The 20,044-nt window shown below is 40.9% G+C and overlaps 1 protein-coding gene across 1 annotated transcript; it reads right to left on the minus strand.

The window, feature by feature from the left end:
• Positions 1 to 1,120: 1,120 nt before the first annotated feature.
• On the minus strand, positions 1,121 to 19,832 carry LOC133014754 (tumor necrosis factor receptor superfamily member 11B-like). Its single transcript, XM_061082018.1, has 6 exons — positions 19,773 to 19,832; positions 10,429 to 10,656; positions 9,667 to 9,811; positions 4,193 to 4,408; positions 1,607 to 1,831; positions 1,121 to 1,518 (listed from the first exon to the last, which is right to left on the minus strand). Exons 1-6 carry the CDS (start codon positions 19,818 to 19,820, stop codon positions 1,121 to 1,123), a joined length of 1,260 nt encoding a protein of 419 aa, XP_060938001.1. The 5' UTR covers positions 19,821 to 19,832.
• Positions 19,833 to 20,044: the final 212 nt, after the last annotated feature.

Here is a 20,044-nt window from a genome sequence, read left to right on the forward strand (position 1 = left end):
TGCCCAACCCTAGTATGTAATGAATATTGATATTCACTTAAATGTTCTAAGTGTTGTGTGTGTATTATGCTTGGAATTAAAATATATTTAATATTAACTCCTGACCCTGATATAACCTAATCTATAAACTTGAAGGAAATTATAAGACAACAGCAAAATGCCAGAGACAATATTATATGCATTTTTTACAAACTGATTTTAATCAGATCATTTGACATTAGTGTTCACAAGTTACACGAGCTTAAAGAGAACCAGTCAAGCATATATACAATAAAGATCATACATTTAACAATATAAAAGTGATAAAACAAAATATAAAACAAATATCACTTCATGAACTTGCAGCATTTGGAATCCAGTATTTCTGATGAAGTAATTAAAAAAACAAGCTTTTACATGCTCAGAAACTACATTTTTTTAAATAGAAAACAATTGCACTCCTTTGTACATTCATAAAGCTGACAATTTAAAAATAAAAATTCAGACGAGCTTTACTTGCCAGCAGTCCAGAACAAACCAACAAACACACAAAGCGAAACTGTAGAAAATTACATGTATTTCATTATGAAACCAAATCCTTCCTCTCAAACAGCGAGAAAGCAACAATAATAAAAACAGCCCATCTTCCATAAAACAGTTTGCTATTTACATCTTAAATATTTTCTTTTTTTCACAGACTCTGGTAGAAAGGTTTCTAGGATTTTTTTTTTTTTTTTTAACTTTTTGATTTAGTCTGCCTTGAGTACACAGATGTCAAATATGTTTTCTTTATTTTATCAATTCTTATTCGATTTATAACTGCAGACGGGTATTTTATATAGAGGGAAGTTTTTACTTTTTATTGTAGTTTTTATAATCATGTGTATCAATCAATAATAATTTGATAGAACACCAGTGACAGGAAGAAGAGTTTATCTTTCCACTTTTCTTTTTTGACGAAATACCTCTTGGCACTATGTGCATAGCTTGATATCATTTGGTGATATCTTGAAGACCTGAAATTATCGTGTGACCCATGTCTGTTACTCTTTCACATACCTTTATGCCCCAGGTTCAGTGTGTGCGTGTGTGTGTGTGTGTGTTTGTGTTTCTGCATATATTCCTGTTTGTACCTGCTTCCTTATTCATTTAAAGGCTTATGGCCCTTAAAACACAACTCGTCCTGCAGCATACTGACAAACATCTTCTCATACAACTTGTGCGCTGAGGTGGTTCCTATGATGCGGCTGATCTTCTTCAGGCCCTTCAGCAGGTAGCGCGGCGTCCCCCCCTGGCTGCGCAGCACCCTCAGACTGTGAGACAGGCCTTTGGCTAGATCCAGGTCGTAGTTTGCCGTCTTCCACAGGTGAAGAAGCTGCAGGATGTATTGCCTGGGCAGGCAAGTCGAGACCACAGCCCGGACGTCCTCCTGCTGAACCCTCAACCCCGGCAGGCTGTTGGTGACCTGCAGGAGGTCGTCTAGGGTCAGGTTCTTCAGGCCGTTGCAGCGAGAGACCTTCCTCTCACAGTGGTTCACACCTGGAGGGACAGGATACAAACATGAATACACAATTGCAGGATTTAATTAAGAACTGGGTAAAACTAGTGTGTTGTATTTATATTGTACCTCGTATGATGCCGTACAGCTTGTCCTGGTCCTTGTTCTGCTCCCTCCACAGTCGCAGCAGGTGGAGGACCTGCTGGTGAGGGGAGCAGGCCTTTTTCAGCCTCTCCAGGCTCTTACGTTCCACCCTCCGGCCCGGGAGACTCTCCAACAGCCGCTCCAGGGGCACTGAGGACAGCTGCAGCGAGGCGAGAGACTGGAACACTGCCTCCTCACACAGAGTCACATCTGAAATAAAGTGAACGAGACAGGAAGAGTGAGCTTTAAAACTATTTTTTTTATTTTTACAGTATAACATCATACACTGTCTGCATAACTGTCAAGGGCCATTCAGGTAACAGTCTCCTGCCCAACACAGAGCAGGGGAACGAACCAACAACCCCTCTGGTGGGTGGACGTCTATCCTCTCTACCTCCTGAGCCACAGCCGCCTCAACATAGTAGGACAGTATGATAATGTCAATATTCCATGCAAGAAATAATATTCTTCCTCTTTCAAGTAAAAAGTTTAATTCTTAAGCAACACCATTTTTTGGAAGTCAGCACAGGGGTCTTGCTGCAAATGCCTTATTGACCTTGTTTGACCAGTAGCTTATGGTGACAAACTTTAAAAATATATTACTGCGTAACTGTCAGAATGAGTCAGTTCGCTTTCACAATCATTGAATGTTTAATCCAGCGTTCATCACTCAGTGGACACAGTGACACAGTCGTCTCCTGACTATGGCTTAGTGCACTAGGGCAAGTGGGGTACAGGGATGAAAACGTAAATGCGATTTTACTGTTTTATTCCAGACAATTTAACCAAGAGCTTTTTTTGAAGGTAACATCATAGCAGAGGGAACATCATATAACAAATGAAGAGTTGCATTGAAATGTATTCTTCATTCTTGGAACAGAGTTGCTGTTTAGATCCGTGTTTTCTTCTCCACACAGTTGATGTTTTATGACTGGATTTGTTTTTACACGTTTGCGTGAGTGTTTATTAGTGTTGCGTCGGAATGTGACCACATCAGAGAAAATGATTTCCTCTCTTTCTCTTCCCCATCGACAGCACAGAACCACTATTGACAAACCGAACCAAACTGAGTGTGCCTGTGTTTCTATGCAACGAGATGACAACAGCACCTCAAACTGAGGTGCACTTTCCCGCTCAGTTGTAACAAATTCATTCATATTTCATCATAACCTGTCCTACATTTCTGCAAGCGAAGATCAGCTTCACTGATAGTATTTTCTTCACTTGAAGTCGGGAAACCTCAACCTGCTCTAATTACTGCACACACTATTAGAGCCCAATGAAGAAAGACTATGAGATTTTGAGAATAATCTTGTAACATTGTGTGAAAAAGTCATAATATTACAAGGATAAAGTTATTAACAATAAAGCTGTAATATAAGGAGAATAAAGTAGAAATTTTACATAAAAGTCATAATAGTATGAATATTTATTTTTTAGGAGATAAGAATAACTTTTTTAGCATAACTTCCCAATTTCAAATATTCCTATTTGACAACACCTTATCAAAAATTATGACATTTTTTCCCCTAAATTTATGACATTTATTGTAATATCACAACTTTATTCTCAAAATCTCAACGAGAGCTGGAGGTGATGAAATTACAGCTGAACTGACTTGCAGAACATGATGGACATCAGAAAACCGATGTCGGGTAGAGTCATTGAGTTTAATGTGAAGAGGATATTATCTCTTGTTTCTCTCGTGTCTGGATGTTGTAAGTGCAGCTCGGTTTATAACTGACATTGACATCCCGGTGGTTGCTCTGAGACACATATAGCAACTTTGGGAATCCCAACTGCTTTCAATCTAACATTTTTACTAAACGGTTCCAGGATTTACCACAAACTATCTGCGGTTGTGTCGTCCACAGGAAGACAATTTGTGAATGAATATTTGAGGAGAGCATCACCCTCAGCTACACAGTGTGTGTGTGTGTGTGTGTCTTCGGTGACTGGTTTCCCGGGGTATTTAGTTTCGTATCTGAAGCTTCTCCTCTCAAATTAATTGTCAGCATCTGTCATAGTTAAGGTCTGAGTAACTGAAACTAACCAGTCCGCCTGTTCTCTCGTTTCTGCTTGACTCAGTTTCCTCTGTTATTGCGCTCCGAGGATTTGACAGCTAAAGGAGTAATTGATCCATCGTGGGTCACTATGACAGGATTGCTGTAAACACCCCGTTCAACTCTTTTACTCTGGAACTTCTTCCTCCTCTTGTGTTGGTTTTACGGGCACACAAGAATTTGGAAAAGTATGGAATTTGGACAACAGACCTGACCGAGGAAATCCCCTGCCTTCAGGAATGAAATGACCACACGTTGAAAATAATTCAGCTCTGACGGATTCTAAGTTGTTGACAATTGAGGTTTGCTCAAAATCATTATCACGTGTGTGTGTGTGTGTGTGTGTGTGTGTGTGTGTGTGTGTGCGTGCGTGTGTGTGTGTGTGTGTGTGTGTGTGTGTGTGTACTGTACAAATGATCTCCAGCCTGCTTTTAGTCCCTAAAACCCTCCATATGCTGAGGATTAGACATTGAGCCCTCCTTTAGCTAGTTGAAGACAGTGTTCTCACCAGTGTGGCACAGAGTGTGATGCTGGGAGCACTCCAGTGTTGCCGCCTTGTCCTGGCTGCCGCAGAGGCTGTCTGAAGTGGACGTGCCCCACCTCAGCGTCTTCAGACCCCAGTCCGAGCAGTTTCTGTGGCGCTGGCACGTCTCAGTGGCCGAGCTGCCGGCGGAGAAATGACCAGGCGGACAGTGCTCACACGCGGTGTCACTCACTGGTGTACCTGCAGGAGAAACACACAGGGTGGTCTATTGATTTTATGAATGAGAAAACGGCTGTAAATGGATTTATACAGCTTAAAATCAATGGTATATTATTTATGATTAGACGCTCAATCATACAGATTTCTCATCACACTTCTCCTCATGTGACATCTCAGCATTTTCCAGTGTGAACACGATGTGCACGTTCAGCTCGTCTAAAAGGACGAAGTGATTCCAGGAACGTCGACCACAGCGTCATGTGACAACCCATCACAATGACAGATGACTGTGTGACTCTGATAATGACTCACACTGGTCTCACTTACTACAACAGCTCCTTCATTATATCTTGCTTGCAAACCACAGTGCTTGAGTTCTACTACTATGATGACAAATCGAACTGCACCCCACATTGTTCTTTTTCAGATTGACTGACAGGAAGATCATCAAAACCCCCCAATTGTCTTTGAGGTTTGAATATATGTTTTAAAATATTCAGTAAAACACAAGTTAAACTACTGTAAGGTCTTAAGTTTTGTGTCTCAAATGTTTTGTGCAATAAAAAATAACAAATGTCACATTTATCCAAATGTTTATGTACTAAATTGAAAATAAAATGTCTAAATATCTAAAGTGATTGAGAAGAAAACTCTTTTCTTTTTGAGTGAAAGCAATGCAGCCCCTATGCACGCTGCATATATATCCCAGTAAGGCAATGCTAACTTTTAATATTGTTATAATGCTATTTCATTCAAGTGACTGCTTCATGACGTCACTTATCATATGACAACATATGATCGTGACGCTTTTTCTTAGCAATATAAGATTCTCTCTATAATTTCTGGATTTATCTTGGAAAATGTGTTTCTCTGACCATATATATATTTTTTATTGTGACCTTTGACCTCTCAATTCCAAAGGTTAATCATCTAGGAAAAAAACACTCTAAAGTTATAATCCCAACAAGAACAAAACATTATCCTGCTTAAACCGACGTGCTGAGACATGAATGTATTGTATACACATACGATGAAGTGATTATATAATTCAAAAGTAACATCTGAAAATAAGAATTACTGTGAAATTTCTCATATGTAAATGATTATTAGTTTTTTGTGTCCCTTCTTATATAATAATGTGACCTAAAGGCACATATTTATTCAACTCAGTATCTTAAAGCATTTGAACCCATTTACCATTATCATGATGACTTTACAGTAAACGTAAATGGTGTATGACCTGTATGGCATCATGATGACCCAGGTAGCGGCTAACATCCTCTTTTTATTTTAATCTCTGACGTGCTGAAGTGAAAGCGCTGTGGGAGGTGAGCTACTCATATCAGATTTAACCTTTAATCAGTTTCCCGCTAACACGGCACAATATGTTCTTTCTTTGAAAACACTTCAGCATTTAGCATTACGAGGCAAAACCATATGCTGATTTGCGAAGTGATAATGTTTCCGGGGCCACTGCTGACAGAGGAGGTAGAGTTTGAGAACGTGTCAGCGTATCTTCAGTATGGTTTCATATGCTGGCATCGAATTTTTCTTCTGAGATTTTCCTCTGTCACAGCAAAATCAGCATGTTCGCACTTTACTGTCTGAAGAAAAAGCTGTAGATATCATTTTAATAAGTAATGCAAATTCTACTGTCTACATTGTGTTGTATATTCATGAACTAAATGAGGTGCAGTTAGATGCACAGATTACAAACTAGGTTAATTTATACATTATTTGTCTATTAATCAATTAGTTGATTATTAGATTAGTTATTTTGTTAATCAATTGATTATTATCAATAGTATACTTTATATGAACTTATATATATATATATATATATATATATATATATATATATATAGATCCTGCCTACTTTCAGCATTTTTTGAGTGTTAATATCTGTTTACAATATTTTTTTATACATAATTTAATAAACATATCTACTATCACATTTTCTGATTTCTTGCACAAAACAAGCATTTTAACGACAGTAAACTGTGTTTTAGTTTAGGGAAACAATTTGGGGCACTTTAACTATTTTACAACAATTTAGATAAAAAAGGAAAACATAAGATTAATTGATAATTATCAATTGATTGGTTGGTTCTCTCTCATATAGTATGTTCTGTTCTCGTTGCTTCTACCAGTTTCCAAAAACCATAGAAGGGCATAAAACCTTGCAGAGAAAGAATAGAAACTTAAAAACAGCCGCATCAGGAGATCAAGGAGCAGAGTCATAAAACGCATTTGTGCTGTTAGAAGACTGAACCGTGACTTTTCTATCATCCGGCGGTTTAAAGGTCTTAAACCACAAGTCATTACATAACAAGTCTTACAGAGGGGAATCCCCTGAACTGCCGCGTCATGTCTGCAGAGCTACATTAGGCCTTCAAGTCAAATTGTGTAGATGGAACAATGTAGTGGAAAAAGCTATGTCATCTTCGACTTGTGTCTGCGGCGCAGGGGTCCGATGATGATAACCACCAGCGTGGATGGAAATTGTTGTGTCACCGATGCAGAGCGGCTGGATTCCGGTTCTCAGGTCTGAGATGAAGTCATGACAAAGTGCAGCGCCAGTTTGTGCTGCGGTTCCAGTAGAAATATCAGATTCTGTTTCGCTGAAATGTTGAAGTTAAGCACCGGCCTGTGTTTATGTTGCCCACAGTCACGGGTTACGCGCCAAAGGAAAAAATCTGCCTGGAATATCAGGTCCCAGATCCACCACGATAATGTCACCCTTGACCGTGCCGACCTTTATAATTAGCTCAGACAGCATTTGTTTCCGGATCGTGAGGGAAAACGCTGATGTTGACACCACAATAAGAGAACCTGTGATTTCAGAATAACATGCAACCACTGACCAAACATTACTCACATATTCTAGTCTGGCAAGATTGAAATTATCTCACTCCTTGGAGAGAGAAAATCATTTCCCATGCAGCCACCTACAATTCCACAAACCTGCTCGTCTGTGTGTGAAACGCATCTCTGGAGAAGGGTCTTCAAACCTGACGTGTGGATTGTAGGTGTCTCAAGGAAGTGCACTTCCAAATTAGTTGTGATGTGTGATACGTTCTATATGTGTGCGTGTCTGTGGACCGAGTTGAAACTTTTCTTCTCATATGTCGGATAAACTACACCAGCGTTCGGCAAAAGCCTCCATTATATTGATAATTAAAAAAAAAAAATTCACCATAACGGATTGACACGTCATTCACAGGTGCTGATCTCCGTCATGAGAAACCATTAATAAAATCATTTCCTCTTTAATACAAATTTGTTGCTGGATGCTTTATACTAAGTTTCCCCTTTCGTAATGTTGTTAATCCTTTATGTTCTTGAAGAGGAACAAGTGACGCAGCACTTTGTTGGTATGATTTAACAGAGTCTTCCCTTTTAATTGATGAAACTTTTAACTTAGTACTTGGGCTGAGCGATGTATGAAAACGGATATCAATAAATCAATGATTGTCATGATAAATGTAATTATTATTATTATAATAATTTGTATTAGTAGTTTAAAGACTGATTTTTGCTCCAAAGTGAAAGTTGTGATTTTAAATGTTTCTTTATGAGCAGAGACAAGTAGCAAAACATTCTGCAAATCTGAAATAGATTAATTGTGTTGTTACCTTATCTCTACACAATACACAAGTTTGTACAATGCATAAGCAGTATATTGATATATATTGAATCTGAGTTGTATTTCTATTGATAAAAGTCATATTGATAATACATGATCAAATGACAATAACAAATTGAAATCATAATAATTGATATTGTTTTATTGCCCAACCCTTCTAATTTCATAGCCTACAGCTGTCTAAGACCATCACTGCCACCAGCTGATACTCTTGCTGACAGACAGGAAACTGAGCTTAACTTTTTTAAATATCTTCACGTGATTTATTACTTTTTGAAATATAATTTTTTTGCCAAAGTCTATTAATATTCAACTTATATATCATATTATTATAGCCAGGTCTCTACATCATCAATCGAAAATGAAATGATTAGTTGCATTCCTCATCATTTGGAAATCACACAACTTAGAAACATACATTTTAGATATAACTAAATGTATAACATTACTACCGCTAACGCTAAAGCACTTCTCTGGAACTAGAGCATGTAAAGGATACACTGAGTATTTGTCACGCATGTATTATGCAATACTGCCACTCAAAGTGCAGGTCAGGTGTGGTAATGCAGCAACGAAACATGCGTGTGGGTATTAACATTCAGACCAAAGTTCCCATTGCTAATCTTTGTCACGTGTATCAACGACAACAAGTATCTGCTACATATTGTGTGTGTGTGTGTCTGTATGTGTGTGTGTGTGTGTGTGTGTGTGTGTGTGTGTGTGTGTGTGTGTGTGTGTGTGTGTGTGTGTGTGTGTGTGTGTGTGTGTGTGAGAGAGACAGATAAAGAAAAACTGGAACAAATTAAGGGGTGATACAAGGGTCAGGACAGCGTATTATGAAAGTGTGATCAATAACTGATGTGTGTTTTATTTTGGAAACACAATGGTTCCTCACAGACATGTCAGGAATTTAAATGGCTTGTGGACGAGTAAAGCAGAAGAGATTTTTATTCAAACTACTGAAATCCCATAGAGTACATTGAATGTGTATATACGTGGGTACAACACTAATAAATACTCACAGATACATGCAGAATATATATGGCAATAAGCGCACATATATACTTTCTCAAATGTACTACCTCTCTCAGGTTATACGCTGAAATAACTCTTTATTATCCCTGGTGTACTACAGATATTTACTGTTATTGCTTCTTTTTCAAAAAATCTCATGTATTCTCAGGATTGGATAGACAGAAGACCTACAAAATAACTGGTTGCCTTGTTTTAAAAAAAATCAAATTTGGCATGACAAGTGAAGTTACCTAATAATTGTCTAAATAAACACTCTCCCTGAGGAGAGCAGTCTGGCAAAATCATGTAGAATCTCTCGTAAAGACACTTTTTTTTCCGTTTCCTTTTCAGGATTCCCCTTACAACTGATTATTTATACTTACATTTACTCTAGCTCTGATCTTATTTATTAATGTTTATGTTTCAATCATCCTGTTTTTACTCATCTACAACATTTTTAGTCTCATATTTGTGCTCCTAATATTTGTCTCATGCTGTCTGATCTTCTATTGAATTTCTCATTCTCAACATATAAATTACCTTGTAACTATAAACATGTGTATGTATATATTTATATGTACATACATACATATTATATTATTATCAATGAAGGTCTCACCTAAAGCTGTCACTCCATAGCCAGGTGGACAGGTACTGTGTGTGATGCAGAACTCCACCACTAGGTGGAAACCTGGGGCACACGCACACAGCTGGTCATGGGTGCTGTTGCACTGCTGCCTCACGAGCTGCCTCTCCTTACACACCTGAACACAACAGACACACAAGGTCACACACTACAGACGTATTCATACACCTGCAGTTAATTTTACACATAAGTAAAAAAGATTCACATATATGTATAAGTACAGTAATGAAATATTAAATACTCGTGGGAATTACGATGCTGCATCGCAAGAAAAAATCATGTAAAGGCCCAGAGCCTGAGCAGGAATAAAAAAGTAAGCTTGAGTAGTTCAAAACAATACAGAGAATAGAGCCGACCAGTGGACATGTTGCATAATTCATCCAGTGGCAAAGAGGAAGTCATTTGTTCTCTGTGGCGAGATCACAATGTGGACCACAATGAGCACATGCAGACGCTACTTTTAGAAGCAGCAATTGAAGTGGAAACACTGGTTTCCAAAAAAATAACAGATGCACAATAACAAAATGTAAACAAACAGCATCTAAGGAAAAGGCACGAGAAAAACCACAGAGGAGTTCCTGACCATGATGTGCAGCAAGTTCATATTTGGTCCATTCACTCAAATGGGTGTAGATACACAAAAACAGTATAGTCACACTACTTGCGCCACAAAATGCAGCTCATGGGTCTATTCAGAAGAAACCAGAGAGATGCTATTTTTGGCCTCGTACATACCGAGGTGCAGTATTGACACGTATCCCCCCAGTGCCAGTTCTCAGCAAAGTGCCTCTCGGGACAGGGTTGGCACTCTGTGGGCGTGTCAGCGGTGCAGTGTCGCCTCACGGCCGTGCCGGGGGGGCACTGGTCACACAGGAGGAATTCAGATGTCACAGGGTCGCGGTGCTGGTACTGAGGCAGAACTTCCTGCTGCTGGAAGGCCCAGGAAAGAGAAGCTGTGAAGAGCTGAAAGAGAGAGAGGAGGGGAGAGCACAGCGCCCAGTTAACAGCGGTGACAGAAATCTCGTGCACAGCTCCAGTTTGGCTCCGGAATTTTGAAATCTTTGGAGGACTCGCCAACTCAGAGCTTCCTCTAAGCGAGAGTTGAGGGAAAGTTCGGAGCTGAACGTTGAAGTTCCTGGTGGAGACGCAGTGCTGAAGTGATTTCCTGTGCTTTACAGTCCTTGGAGAAATTCAGCAGCAGTTTATAGAGCATAACTGCACTGGACCGACCTTTTAAACAGTGATGACTGTACTTCTTTAAATCTTTAATATTTGCAGGAAGCATTATCAGCCGTTTGCATGACCTCAAATCACAATGATTACTCTAATGTTGCAGCAATCTTAAAAATAAAACGTGTGTCACACTGCCCCGTGTTCTCTGACCTCACCTCTCCTGCACACGTCAGCAGCTCTGGTAGATAGGCCGCTGTGTAGCTGACGTGATTCAAGGGTGATCTACAGCACAGCACTAACGCCCCGGAGCAAGAACACACCACACCCATATATCTCTCTCCACCTAAAAGCAACCCATTCATATGGACGCACAGCTCTGACACGGACATGTGTAGCCACTTCCTTTGAAAAACAGGCGCGTGTATCATCAGGAGCAGGAGCTGAAGCGCTTTGGGGCGAATCTAAAATTTAAGATATCAGTTGGTGAACATGTTTGTCATGCAGCCATGCAGCTGGTCAGAGGACACATGCCGACCAGATGTCACACAACAGCCTCCTTCCACCCTGAAGGCCCTCAGCCATCGGCTCTGTGGACTTTCCCATTGGCCGGGACACATCCTCACTGCTCCGACACACTAACAATAGGGTGTCGTTGCATTGTGTGTGTGGTTTTCTGCTTTCCAGTATGCTTCTTCAAAATGTAATGTATCCATACAACAAGCTTTACAGTTACAGAACATTCATGTATGTCCGTGCAGGCCTGCACGTATGCAGAAATGACTGTGTGTCTGTGTATGTGTGTGTATGTGTGTGTGTGTGTGTGTACATCCATCTTCACGTCCAATTGCCGTCTTCCTCAGAGCCGCTCTGTGCGCTCTGCGGTCTCCGCTCCTGGCTGCTGTTCATAAAGAGAACTATTGGAGGTCACTGGGCTTTCCCCATTCACCACCAGAATACAAAACACTCACCCACTCCGCTCGACAGTTTACCCGCCGCTCACTATTGATCTGCCTATGTGTTTGGGCTCATCTCATTTCCCTGCAAGTACATAACGTACAACCACAAAACACTATCTACTACAGAGTGTGTTTGAGTTAGTGAAATAGAGGAAGAATCGGTTTTCACTGTGTGTAGATGGGCACGTATGCACAAGTATCTTTTACTCGCTATTACAAAATATTTGGACATAGAAATCTCTTCATCCAAATTAATTATGTGAGTGTGTGTGGTCCAGATATCACTCATTACATATGGTTAAGATAAGTTTTAAGGTGGAAGCAATTTTCAAAGTCAGAGTTAACGTATAAGTTAAGGTTAGGTTCAGGGTTTGGCTTAGCTGTGGATAAGGTCAGATTTAGTCTCCGGGAAATTCAATTTGATGTCTTCTGAAGTAATACAGACACGATTGTGTGTGTGTGTGTGTGTGTGTGTGTGCTTCCTCCCCATTTGCCACAGTATAACAGCATACAGTAAACGATACACAAATTCCTAAATGAAATAAGTGCATTCATTTCATTTATCAGCCTAAAATGATGTAAAACACACACAAAAAGGACAAAAATGTGTTGGTTTACTTTGAATTTGTCTATTTCTGTTTCCTTTTGGTCATTGAAAAAAAAAGAGACGGTATAAATAGATGAATGGGTTTCACACACCATAACAGAAACCGAAGCTTCAAACGGCCTCGCGAGCGCGGTGGTTTTCCCGGCAAAGCCTATCGACCTCCGAGCACAACATTCGGTGGCTTTCATCCACAGCGACTCGCTGCGCAGTTCCCCCGACTTCGAGTGTTTGTTTGTAGCATGGGTGGCCCCAGCGGGAATCAAACCCACAATCATAGCCTTGCTCTTCAAATTAAGGAGCATATGTACACACTATTAAGCCGTGAGACCACATCCAATCAATTCGAGGACATCTGGAGGACGGAGCGCACAGTGGATCGACCCAGTTTTTTTGGCAAACCTAGGGCTCAGTTACACTTGTTGCTTCGACTTGAAACTTTACTTCGAGTCAGGATGAGTTAGGAACTGGATCCTCTGCTGATTTCAAAGCCAAAGAGACTGGGCACAAGTGGAAGTGGTTGGGTCGGCAGTGTTTTTCAAGTAGTTTGGCTTCTCTGCAGCTCCAAAATATACAGCGAAGCAATTCAGGGAAAGAGTAGGTCCCAGTGATGTAAGAAAAATATACATATTCAATTCCAAACTATTAAGAACCCAACAGAGAGCTTGTAAACATCTCTTAAAAAACATTTCATATGGACGCTTGACTCTTACAGCAGTGACCGCGGGTTCGATTCCGATCTGACCCTTTGCTCTGCACGTCTGTGTGTCTCTCCCCATTTCATGCTTGCTCTGTCCTTTCAATAAAAGCAAAATACCACCAAAATAAATAGATAAAAACACGGCTCACTGGTTTGACACACCCTAACATAATCGACTTTAATTGTGTATGGAATCGGAAAAGACAGGAGAGTGATTAACAAGCAGCAACGTCAAAGCTGCTAAATGTAGCGTACTGCTCGGATAAAGACAAAAATAGAGGTCATCACCGGTGAAGCATGTGAGCTCACACCCATGCAAGCCTTGGTAGTCTGGTAACAATTAGCTTCTACATTCTGCACCGAGTTTCCGGGAAGATGTTGTACAGACGTGTCGTCTTGCGAGACATGATCTGTCTCTAATCAGGACAAGATTAGCCTCTGATATTCAGTCAACATTGGGTAATGACATGGGATGGTCAAGTCCAGCAAGAGTTCAAATCTAAGAATATATGTCATTTATTTATTTGTTATCGGATCAAGTCGCTTTCCCAGACCACCCGGTGCAGAAGCTTCCTGCTTCAGGAGACAAGAAGAAAAGTCAACTTTTGCCAGAATTGACTCATCTGGACGACGTTTGTCTATCAGCGGCTGAAAGAGATATTGAACTCTTCACCCTCCTCGTCGCCTCAGAAGATGCCATCTGACGACATCGTGGACGACCGCTGGAAACCCAAATTACACAGCAGATAGGGACCACTGACAGACGTAATTACACCGTCAACATCATCACAGCGACGCTCGGTGAGCAGCGCATCCTACGTGGAGCGCTGCCAGCTGAGAGGAGAGGATGCAGTGAAAAAGGTAATGATACAGTCTTACCTTCCCTGAGCAACTAAACTGTGAAGATGCACTTGAGCAAGCCACAGCAGCTGCTATGAAAATGATAAGAGTGGGATGTGGAGCAGTTTGTTGGAAAAAGCAGCCTCACTCACTTTTCAATAATGGATCAAATAATAATACTTAATATTTGTAAGTTTATGTAATCCCTGCTGGTAAATCTTAAAACCCAGCCGAGGGACAACTTTGTGTTCAGGCAGGGCAAAGATAGTTTTTCTTACCAGTCCTCTAACAAGGAACACGTGTTAATTCGCAGATGTTAAATGTTAAACAAATGACAGCACACGTGTGTCACAGGCCTGTGACGGGGCCACACTCGCCACAACAGGCAACAGCACGCGTGACACAGAGGGAGATCCAGTCGGATTCTTACTGTTTACCGTTTACGGTCCCTGAGATGTCACCGTCCACAGTGTTTGTGTGTCTATCTTTGAGCATCAACACATGGTTTCGACTGCAATACATCCTAAAATAAAAGACTCGGGATGATTTCTGTTTGTCAGTTGTGAAAATATCTGCAGCGATGTGCAATGATGACGTAGGCGTAGTAAGCACTGCACAACAGAAGCAGACACCTGGCATACGAAGGCCAAAACAGTGATGAACCATGTTTTCCAATTGAGATTGTAAGAGAAGCATCTGTTGAATTCATTAAAGAATATAAATAGGAATTGGGCCATCACGGTGAGGCAGAGGTTAGCACTGTCTCCTCTTTGCTGTGTCGCCTCACAGCAGGAAGGTTCCTGGTTTGAATTCCAGTTCTGCAGAGGCCTGACTGGAGTTTGCATGCTCTCCCCGTTTCTGCGTTGGTTTCCTCTGGATACTCCAACAGGCCGATTGCTGTTATTCTGAGACTCTCAATTGTTCGTAGGTGTGGATATAAGCACGAGTGTTTGTCTTTGTATGTTGCCACTGTGTTACGCTGGAATCAAATGTTCAACACCTGAAGCTTTGCACTAACTAATGTGCAAAAATCATAAGCCAGGCGGCTCGATAATGAATAATATCAATGTTTGCCAAGAACATTTAGCTTAGTTTTTATGTGATGCAAAATGTATAAATAGAAAAAATATGATACAGATGTTTAACAGTTCGGGGGGGAAGTAAAAACAAAAAAAGAACATACAATAAGTTAATGTAATTCAGTAAATCCCAATTACATTTTGAAATAGTAAACATCTTCTTCTTCCCTCATGCTGGCAGTGGAACTTTGGAAAAGACTCGCATCCAGAAGAAATTAGCCCCATTGTTTAACTGACTTCCAGCAGATAGAGTCGGGGCTCGTGGTTACGGTGGACGCGGAGGTCAGTGAAACTCAAAGACGAAGGAGAATCAGAGTTTTGGCTCGCCTGAGGTCAGCCTTAACTTCATGGCATGAGGAGAAGAGCCGTGGCACAAAGGGACCAAACCACACGACACCAACTTATCCAGCAGCCACATGGCTTCAGTTAACTGTAGAACGCAGGTGGTCTGAGGGGGGATTCCAACTCTTGGACGTGTGCGTGCATGTGTTAGCGTGTGTGTGTGTGTGTGCATGCGTAAGAGAGAGAGTGTGTGTGTGTGTGTGTGTGTGTGTGTGTGTGTGTGTGTGTGTGTGTGTGTGTGTGTGTGTGTGTGTGTGAGGCTCATGTGAATAAGCAATATAATCTTTTTTTCACCCACACAGAGACAGAGAAACTTTAAGGACATGACACTCGGCTATATCATAAGACATCTATCGTCACACTGTTCTTCATAAACCTCTGACAACAAAATAAAACTTTGACTAGTTCAGTAACGCAACCAGCGTTATGATGACTGCGCTGATCAAAATCTTAAAGTTTTAACAGAGAACAGTTTTTTAACACTATTTTCCTATGGATAATGAATTTGTCAATTTGTACAAATTTAAGGTTCTCTCTGTCCATAGCTTCTCAAAAGGGATATTTATTCGTTCTCTCTCTTTTAAAAGATATTAAACTCTATATATTAGGCTTTTTGGATGTTGGTCAAACAAAATAAGCAATATGAACGTGTCCAATTAAGCTTTTGTTTTTTTTTATTTCCTGGCATTTAATGAACCAAATGATTAACAAATGAATAATCTCTGAAGAAAACCAGCAAATGATCAGAGTATTTCTGTTGTTCATTCTTAAAAGCAGGAAGATTTACACCAGTGACTCAAATGCAAGAGACATACACATTTTCTCAAGGTCAAGGACAACCACTGGAATGTTAATCGAGTCATGTACTTAGATATATTTTATGTTAAATTATACTTATAATCCTTCAGACAGAAATATTTTCACTACACTACATTAAATTACACCACCTCATATATTGGACTGTTATATTGAAGGTCTTAAAGATAAAAGGTTCTGAAATATGATGCACTGTTTAAGATCAAAGCAGGGCTTTTGACACTTTACTTTGATAAGTTGTTAGCAAGCTCCACCAAAGGGACATTTCCAATTTAAACATATAAGATGGTTTCGCTTGAATAACTTATTAAATTCTGAAGATGGAGAAATTATCCAGTATTTAAGATATTTGGAAAAGATGAATATAATATTGCACAGCAAAACCTGTCTTGTCATCTTTCCAATTCCACCAATTTACTCCAAAACCTTCAGAAATATCTTGAGATCTGCAGGAGGCTGAAAACCACTGGATCTAAGTTCAAGTACACTTTGAAGTACTGGATTGTACTTGTAAATTGAGTATTTTACAGAGTGGTATAGAAACTTTTACCTAAGTAAAGGATTTGAATACTTCCTCCCCCACTGTTTATAGCACATGATCACCAGCACTGATAAGTCAAACACACGTGGATGGAAATAAAAAGTAGCTGCATTTGTCCCAATGCTTTACATGTTCAAACAGGAGGATTAATGAATCATATTCTCTATCTGTCGAAATATCAAACATGAACCAATCCAACTCTCCTCGTGTTCAGATGGCCTTTCAAGACATTTGCATCACATCAGTTACACTGTTTTTACTATGACTCATACAAAAAAGTCAGATAACACATAGACAGGGGCCTGTGCGTGACCATCACACATACAACCGCTGCAGCTCTGTTGCCTACTGGGTTGCTGCTCTTTGTGTCTCTATGATCACCACACACACACACACACACACACACACACACACACACACACACACACACACACACACACACACACACACACACACACACACACACACACACACACACATACACACACACTGGATCAATGAGTTCATCACAACGGTGCCACAAACACACACCCCCACTTCTGCTATCAGCACTGTTAAAGAAAAGAGGAAGTTAACTGTGTGTGTGTGTGTGTGTGTGTGTGTGTGTGTGTGTGTGTGTGTGTGTTTGTGTGTGGCAGCTACTTCCACAGGTAATCGTTTCTTTCTGCATAAACGTCTCTACTTGTTTGTTGAACATGTTGATCCTGTATACCTTTACACACCCTCGGCACGTCGGCCTCACCCCCCTCCCTATGTCTCACCCTCACTTCCTCACCCCCCTCTCCACAGCCTGACTCTTCTGGCCCAGTAACCTCTTAAGCCAGTAGCCTGTCTGCGTGTGAACCTGTTGCTGGGTTTAGGGAAGTTGGCGACTTATACCAACGGCTACAACAGAGAGTAACGGAGAGGAGGGGTAAACAGATAAAGGCAACCGAGATAAAAGATAATGCATTGTGTGTGTGTGTGTATGAGTGTGTGTGTGTGTGTGTGGTGTGTGTGTGTGTGTGTGTGTGTGCATGTGTGTGTGTGTGTGTGTGTGCATGTGTGTGTGTGCATGTGTGTGTGGTTGAGGGGTTGTTACAGTATGTGCCAAATGAGGATTTGTGGCTGAGTTACATGCACTGATTGGCTGGTAAAACAAGCGGGAGTACACCTATAGTGGGCAACCAAAACAAATTAAACATTTCTACACAAAAATAAACAAACAGGCAACAATAATATGAATATCTGTTCCACTGGCATCAAGCTTGTGTAAGGACCAAAACAGAAAGTGTGTTGGGAGCACACAGGGGCAACATAGAGAGCCCACAGGTGTGTAAGGTGCAGCTTTTGTTTGCTGGACATCACATTTCAGTTTGCCCCTTTGTTCCAGAATCCTTACAGTTTGACTGTGAGACCGGGGGTTTGACAAGCAGGGAAATGGGCACCAAAGCATGAGGGATCCAGAGGGATACACATTGAATTATTGGCGAAATGTGAACACTCGAGCCCAACTGTGTGGTTGAATGACTGACTCAATATTTGGCTAAATACTTATGCCAGGCCTAATGGCCGTGTCACTAACTGGATGAACAGGAAAACATTACGTCAGAAAACAGTTGAAGCAACAAAATATTTGCCTATTATAGGTCAATGCAGAGAACAGACGACAGCGAGGCGGAGGAAACGCTCTATATGGATATTAGCACGTTAAACGATGGAAGGAAGCACATGCACACACTCTCATTTGTATTTGACTGCCTAGCAACACACACACACACACACACACACACACACACACACACACACACACACACACACACACACACACACACACACAAACAAACACACACACATGCAATCCACCAGGCGAGATAGTGGATGCAGTGTTTTGCAGCTCGCACGCACAATGTGTTTGTGCCCTGATACACATCTGAACATGAACATACGCAAAACCTGTAACACAGCACAGCATGCAAAACACACCAAAGGAAATAACTGCTCTTAGCCCAGAGGCATACCTACAAAAAAGTCTAGCACAGACCACCTGCTGGCATATGACTCCATTTACAGAGTGTAAAGTTTCATCCATTTCAATCGTGCTGTATAAAGGCGATGAAATGTGACTCTGAGCAAACGTCCATTCATTGATTTTTAATATAACTTGTGTTTGTTGTTTCATTATGTGGACGAGTGTTCACAGCAAAGAATAAAAAAGTGCATGAGCTCCATTCATCATCGAAAACAAACAACCTTTTCAGCATTTCCAAAGACTGAATGCTCCATTAAAACGTTTTGTTTTATGATATTTGCCATCATTTGTACAATAAACATACAGAAGCTGGACACAAACACCTTATATTATTTTTTAAATCCCATGCAACAGCCACACAAATATCATTTCCATTCACAAGCTTAGCTGCATGATATGAACATACCATTCATTATATATATTAGGATGTCCTGATATATAATCAAAAAATCTGGATTGGTGTTCCTGCTATTTTGTCCACATGCATCATATATCATGTCAAATAAGAAACCGGGTTAAGGTGAATTGTGCCTCCATCCCCTGCTGCCACTTCACAGCAGAAATAAAAGTGCCATGGAAGCAGAGTCTAATATGTAAGAGTCTTTTGAGATGCTTCACACACAAAACAGATACAGACTTAACTCAATAAGATGATGATTCATATCTGGACTTATGAAGGATCGTTTCTTTTTCCCAAATCAGTGATAGAGTTCAATAAATCCTGTCTCCAACACGTCGAAGCGCAAAAAGTCCGCACTGCAGACTGATTGTTGGCTCCTGTGATAAATGAACGTCGCCAAACTACCTGCGCAGACGCGTGATGTATATGGAGAAGTTTCATTTCTCTGCATCATCCTCCAAAATAAACACATCTGGACTGGGTAGCCCAGCTGGCTCACTAGCATCGCGCACCGATTCCCCCCCGAAAGGAAACAACTTCTGTATATAAAGTATGGGACGTGTCCCTGTGCTCCAGCGGATCAGATGGAGCCATGCGGACGAGCGGCAGATACTCACCACGATCAGTTTCATGGCCGGGTTGGATCTCGCTATCCGAGCGCTCATCTCCTCCACTGCGTAAAAAGCGAACTGCGGTGTGATGGGGTCTCTCTCCATCACACATCTGTACTTATACGGTACAGAGGGAGAGAGAGAGGGAGAGGGAGAGAGCGAGTCTGTGCCCACCCACCTCGCACTGATCCAGTCCTCAGCCCACTTTCTGTCTGCCTCCCTCTGTCTCCCCCTCCATTCAACCCTGAACGTGTTGCATCCTCAGGGGTTGTGCCATT

This window comes from Limanda limanda, chromosome 11, assembly GCF_963576545.1.
Source record: "Limanda limanda chromosome 11, fLimLim1.1, whole genome shotgun sequence".
Taxonomy (NCBI): Eukaryota; Metazoa; Chordata; class Actinopteri; order Pleuronectiformes; family Pleuronectidae; genus Limanda; species Limanda limanda.